General features: G+C 45.6%; 1 protein-coding gene across 1 annotated transcript; it reads right to left on the minus strand.

The window, feature by feature from the left end:
• Window positions 1-894: 894 nt before the first annotated feature.
• On the minus strand, window positions 895-4,856 carry SLITRK1 (SLIT and NTRK like family member 1). Its single transcript, XM_030567263.1, has one exon. The coding sequence runs from the start codon at window positions 4,100-4,102 to the stop codon at window positions 2,024-2,026; it is 2,079 nt and encodes a 692-aa protein (XP_030423123.1). The 5' UTR covers window positions 4,103-4,856; the 3' UTR covers window positions 895-2,023.
• Window positions 4,857-6,439: the final 1,583 nt, after the last annotated feature.

Consider the following 6,439-nt stretch of genomic DNA (forward strand, 5'->3'; position numbering starts at 1 on the left):
TGCTAGAATAGTGGTTAGGCTTCTACCACGTCTTAAAATGGGTATCAGGCTATCACTTGCACTGTGTATGGGTGTATACGTCTGTTTTCCCACCACATATCCCAGAGGTGGACAAACCATACCGAATCAGTATTTGAAGTTTAGCTAGTACCTTACAGTGTTTTACTCTTTAAAGGGATTCTCTGCCTGGAGAAAGCCAGAAGCAACCTGACTGATTTTTTCAAATCTCCACTGGGACTCCAGCTTTGAGATGCAACTGGTTTGCCGCGGCTTTCTACCTCTACATATACCGTCTAGTTAAAGGGCCCCGCCTGATATGAGGATGGACTCAAAGGAGATCGATTTGAAGTTGGACAGCATCACCTACGTGTAATTAGTTCAAATATTAATATTAAAAGGTGAAGCAACAAGGGCTGAGGATGGGAAATTCCCTTTGATAATTAGTCTCCGCATTCCAGCAGATATTCCAGCCAAACTCCCAGCAGCAGACACAACTGCCAGTCACTGGGGCTGCGTATAGGTTTGAAATGCTGACTAGTGAAATCTGGACTTGGTTTAATGAAACCGATGTAAGCAGAGTCAATTAAATCTAATTTCCATTAACACTCCTAGTGTATCTGCAGTGTGTGCAGCAGCAGTAGCGAGAGATACTCGGTATTAATAAAGGTATTCACTGACGCAGTAAAAAAAAAAGTGCTGCGTGATATTTTTACATCGGGGATAGTGAGGTGATGGGGAAGAGAGAAAGCGAGGGTGAGCGAGGGGATACTCAGCACTGAAAGCAGAATATTGCCCCCTAAACCAAATAACCCACTTGCAAAAACTGGTGCTGGAAAAATGGTAAGGACCCGGAGTTGAAAACATTTTCACTTTAATACTGAAAAAATATGCCATTATAAAATCCTTGAATAGAATTAGTAAGTTTCACTTGCTTACTCAGTTCTGATTTCCTCAAGTTATAGTAAGATTTACAACAGCACAGAATTCTCTACAATTAAACTTTGCAGCCTAAGCACTAGAGTGACATTAATTGGTCATGCTTAACTGCCTCGGATTTTTTTTTTGTTTGAATGTTTACACGGTTACCATAATAGAAATCAAGGGTTCTAAATTTTACATTCAGATGGAAAGGCATTGTTGGATATGTATATTTAAAAAGAAAAAGTGGTAACTGAACCCAAAAGAAAACTTCACCCAACAAAGTAAATACCCGCCCCCAACTCAGAAAATGAACCAATGAGAATATCCATGCAAATATGTCTTAAATAAAATCTTTACATTTGTTTGTTTCCACAGTAAAAGTACGATCTCTATCTACTGCCTATCGATCACACAAAATATGGCGAAATGGCACTTTTTTATTATTATACTGTATTTTGTATATAGAAAGTTTGATACGATGGGACTTATCAGGTAAGAGGATGGTGGTGTGAACTAGACGCTGTTTCCATTTGGGTGCTGGAGGAGCGTCCTTCGGATGCGTTGTATCCATGCGAGCCATGCAGCACTTTTTTTGTTTGTTTGTTTGTTTGTTTGAATCAGTCGTTTATTTACATTACATTCATGCCTTCGTCCAACGTTTCACTCCTGCTTTGTTATCAAGGGGAGGAGGCCACCGACCAGGTTCCCCCCTCCCCCACCGCAGCCCATCCACACGGGGCTAATCCACAAAACAATGGTACCCCTGCAAGACTTTAACCAAGTTGATCCTTGCTTTCCATTGCAAACTAAGGTAATACACAGTCAAATGCACGAAGCACTGCCTCAGTGTGGCTATACTTAAAGGGTGCGTTGAAAAAAACCGGCCTTCACTCACTGAAATACACCACAGTTTTTGCTTTGTGTGTGTGTGTTATTTTCAAAGAAGGTAGTTTGGGTTAAGAACCGTCCCCTGTCGTTATTTAGCAGTGGCGTTAGCAGACGAGACAGCAGTGCACAGATCAGGGATTCTTTAATCATTGGGTTGCTCGCTGCAAAATTGAATTGTCTTCCTACTTTTTTTCCCCCTGTCCGATCCCAGCTCTTAGTCTGATAGAGAATGAGAGCCACAGTCATAAACTCTATGGGCTCCATCTGCATTGTAGGGTCCGTTGTGCCAGTAAGAAGAATCGCAGACTGTCTGTAAGGAATTGATTTCAGATGCAGATGAGTTGGCGTCCCTCCGCTTAGAGCGCTTTCTGTTCCTCAGGATGAACACTAGCATGCCAACTACTGTGAAGGCAGAGGTGACAAATACCAGCAGGAGTCCTGGGACCAGCACCGAAATGGAGACCCGGCTGGTCTCTAGATAGGAGTTGGCGTGAGTCCCTGTCTCTGCCAACCCAGTGCTGTTTTTGTTATTGGAAGTGAACGTGGGCGAGATTCTGAGCTGCGGGCAAATCACGTCGTTGGAAAGGGACTCGAAATCCTCCTTAAAGAAATCCTCTGGGGATTCGCACCTCAGATCGCTCATGACCACCTTGGGGCGCAGCAACTCTGCCCACTGTTTGAAAGGCACAATCGGGCACGAACAGTCCCACGGGTTGCCATGCAGATCTATCTGGGTGATGGACGTGAGCTGGTCCAATACCCCCGCCACTGGGAGATACATGAAATAGTTATTGTGTATACTCAGCTTGGAAAGCGAGACTCCAGCGAACACATCCACGGGGAGGGACCTCAGCAGGTTGTTGTTGAGGATTAGGACTCTGAGCTTTGGCATTGCATTGAAGGTGCCGGGCTGAATCAACTGGATCTCATTAAACTCCACATTCAGATACTCTAGGTTTTGCAGCCCAGTGAATTTCTCGCGGGACAAAGTGTCCAAGTAGTTGCTATCCATGTAGAGCCACCTGAGCTCGAAGAGATTCTTGAAGGTGTTGTTCTCCACAGTAGCGATGTTGTTGTTCCCCAGATCCAATAGGTTAAGTTTCCGGTAATCCAGAAAGTGGGATTTCCTGATTGTATGTATTTTGTTGTCTCTCAGAAACAGCTCCTGCACATTGGACGGCTTCGGTTTCAAAGCTACCAAACTGCTCACATTTCTTTCGTTGCAATTAACCTTTAAACCCGAGCCAGGGATCTGATCGCAGCTACAGATCTCCGGACAGGGCATGCTAGTCGGTAGCTTGTTTTTCACGCTAATTGTGGAGCCCGCAGCAGTGGGTCGGGTTTTGATTTGCCAGTTGACTGGGATCTTTGTACCTCCATTTGGAGCAGATCCGGGAGTAGCAGGATCTTCTTTGCCGTGTATTTTAAAGGGAGTTGGAATGGGACCAGGATCACAGGTTTCCTCTTCGGCAGGGGGAGCAGCTAGACTAGAATCCACTCTGTTTTTCCTGCACAGCTCTTGCTCTGTGGTCTCATTCAAATCTTTGCCCTGCAACCTAGTAGGAGCTTCACAAATGACTCTGCCGATCAAAGCATTTTTGGGTATATTTTCCAGCCACTCCTTCAGGGATAGCAGATCACAAGTGCAGTCCCAGGGGTTATCTTCCAGCAGAACTTCAGCAATACCTGGGATCTGCTCCAAGACCTCCTCATAAGGCAAGGTTTTAAGTCGGTTTCCCCGGAGGTCGAGGTGGGTGATCGGCACATACTGAAACACGTTGGCAGGTAAGGTGCTGATGAGGTTGTCATTTAAAATCAGCACCTCCAGCTTGTTTAAATCCCTAAATGCTCCCGGGTCAATATCCCTTAATAAATTAAAATCTGCCTGGAGATACTCCAGATCGTCCAGCCCCAGGAATGTCTGCTTCTTGAACGATTTTATCTTATTGTTGTTTATATGCAAACGTTTTACCAGCTGCAGCCCTAGAAAAGCCCCAGGAACAATTTCATGCAAACCGTTGTTTTCCATGTGCAAACTGACTGCATTGTAAAAGTTAGCAAACTCGTTAGGGAAAAGTCGAGTCAGGGAATTTCCATGCAGGAATAAATGGTAAAACTGAGAAGTTGGGGCACTGAAATGTTGCAGGCTGGTAAACCCCTTTTTCTCACAGTCTACGTGCAAATCCCCTTCTATCTCGTTGCAGGAACAAATCTTCTCTTTGCAAACGTCCCCTGTAACGTTTCCAGCAGCAAAACAAAGAGATGTCTGCAGCAACAGAATCCAAAGCAGCATTTTTAAACTGAACAATTCATCCCCGATCTCATCACAAAGTAACAGCAACCATCATCCTCACACCGAAAACAATTCCAGTTCATTCAAGAGAGGAGATGTCCGAACCACCACCAAAGGGGGGGGGGGGAGATAGTGGGGGGGGGGTAGGGACGCAGGGGTGGCGGGCGATTTCTTTTCTCCTCTATCCCTTTCTCTTCCCCCCACATACACTGCAACAGCCCAGTCTCCAGTCAATAATTATATCCACAAACTATCCAGGCACGTACTGCAAGGCACGCAAAAAAAAAAAAAAAAAGTAGAAAAAATCCCCCTCCTCAAACCCTCCCGAAAAAGCTAAGTAGATCTCTGTTGGCCGGCTTCACTAATTGAAACAGGAATAATGCTAGCAATTATAAGCAGCCACTTCACGTTAGAGAAAAGCAGGCAGGGAGTGCAGCGGTGGTAGAGAAGAGCTGCCTGTGTGCATGTCTTTGCTTCGGACTGACCTTGCTTTTCTGTTGCAAAGCCGGGGTCCTTGCTGCTGCTGCCGCCGCCGCCGCTGCTCGGTGCCCAGGAGTCCCCTGCTGGGTGCTGTCCAGTCTCTCTTGGTGCTGAAATCACGCCCCAGCCTAAGGACTGGATGCCGAACCAATGGCGCTGCAAAAATTCTGCAATCGCTGCGTTTTCTGGCTGTCCGTTTCTCCTCTCCTCCGATCTCTTCTTCTGCTGCTCTCCTCTCGCTATGTCAGTCTCTCTCTCTCCCTCCTCTATCTTCCCTCCTCGGTCTCTCTTCTTTTCTTTTTCTTCTTCTGTTTCTGAGTTGCACACACACACACATACACGAAGGGAGAGTTACTAAGAGGCGCTGCTCGTTCAGACCTGGTGCACTCTCAAAGATCTGACACCCTCTGCTGAGCTGCAGTGGCAAAAATCCATCTGCTGAGGGAATGCTGGAGAGAAAAAAAAATCAATCCACGTACAGGGCAAGCGTTAAAAATGTTGGCATAAAAGCTATCTATTTAGACGCTTTCCCCTAAACTGATTATTTAATTTCTTTCGTTCTTCCCCCCTGAGATGGAAAGTTTAACACTCCCCTTCTAGCCCCCCCCATGCACACACACACAGACATACACACAGAGAGACAGACAGACAGACAGACACACACACACACACACACACACACACGTGTGCTCTAGCAACCAGGAAGAGCGCTTTCGTCCTATTTTGTGTCTCAATGGCTTGAATAAAATTAGTGTCAGAGTGTCAAGAGAATAGCAGTTTGAGGTAAATTACACTCCACGCCATTTTTAACGTCGATTTTAAATGCCTCTCTTCCTCCCCTGCAGTCTATAGCGCTTCATGCTGGATTTGGTGGCTTTATGGAGTTCTCTTTGGAATGCTGAACCGTGTGTGATTGTGTTCTATTTTTTAATTATTATTTAGATGATCACAGAGAAGGGGCTGGCGGGGGGGGGAAGGGAAGGGTGATTTGCCTCACAGTGGATAATTCATTCTACCGGTTTCTGGAGGGTTGATAATTTCCTTTGAGAGAGGGGTTGATATCGACAGCACTGGATCTTATTTTTCTTCTTCCGCATCTTTTAGGGTTGCTATTTAAGTTCTCTGTGCAAATGCAATGCCTTGTTATATTTTTGATTTCTGACAAAATAGGTTACACAGCAGGAAATTTGCTGTCTGGCTTAAAAAAAAGTTTCAGCATCATTTGGACGGGTTTCAGATGCTTACAAGCAAATAACCAGTTGCATCTCGGGTGGCGCAAACATAAACCCTTGTTCCCAAATGCCTTGCAAAAGTGTGCGGAGGAGGTTGTATGGGAATGCTACATAGCCTGATTCGCTGGGTCCCTTCTGCGTCTGCAGTCAGTCCTGAGCTTGCACCTCTTCAGTCGGACAGATGTGCTGACTCCATTCCTGAACTTTGCAATGTACTGGTAGGGCACAGAATGTAACATCTACTGAGGGTGGGAGGGGGGTGGGTGGGTTTAAGGTCTATTTATAGGAAAAGTCAGGAAACCAGATGGAATCTGCACCCTTGTTGCATGCTAATTTGGTCCCAGGGTTTCCCTGTCTGCAATTTCCGACTAAATTAGACAACCTACCACCGACGATCTTATCACATTAATTTAATTAGAACATAAATAAATTGCAACAGCTGCTGTGGCCACTTCGGATGTTCCCGGTGGAGATTTAGCCATATATATGTGAAAGGCTAAATCTCCATCTATATGGGTGGATGGGCGAGAAGGCGGGTGGGGGGGACGGGAGACAGGAAGGAAAAGAAACTGACAAAAAATGACTGGCTCGAACGAAGCCTGGACAATAACTAACAAGCGGGACG

Source organism: Gopherus evgoodei, chromosome 1, assembly GCF_007399415.2.
Source record: "Gopherus evgoodei ecotype Sinaloan lineage chromosome 1, rGopEvg1_v1.p, whole genome shotgun sequence".
Taxonomy (NCBI): Eukaryota; Metazoa; Chordata; order Testudines; family Testudinidae; genus Gopherus; species Gopherus evgoodei.

What these genes read in the sequence shown, in the direction of transcription:
- SLITRK1 (XM_030567263.1), bottom strand. Translation starts at nt 4,102, where the DNA reads ATGCTGCTTTGGATTCTGTTGCTGCAGACATCTCTTTGTTTTGCTGCT.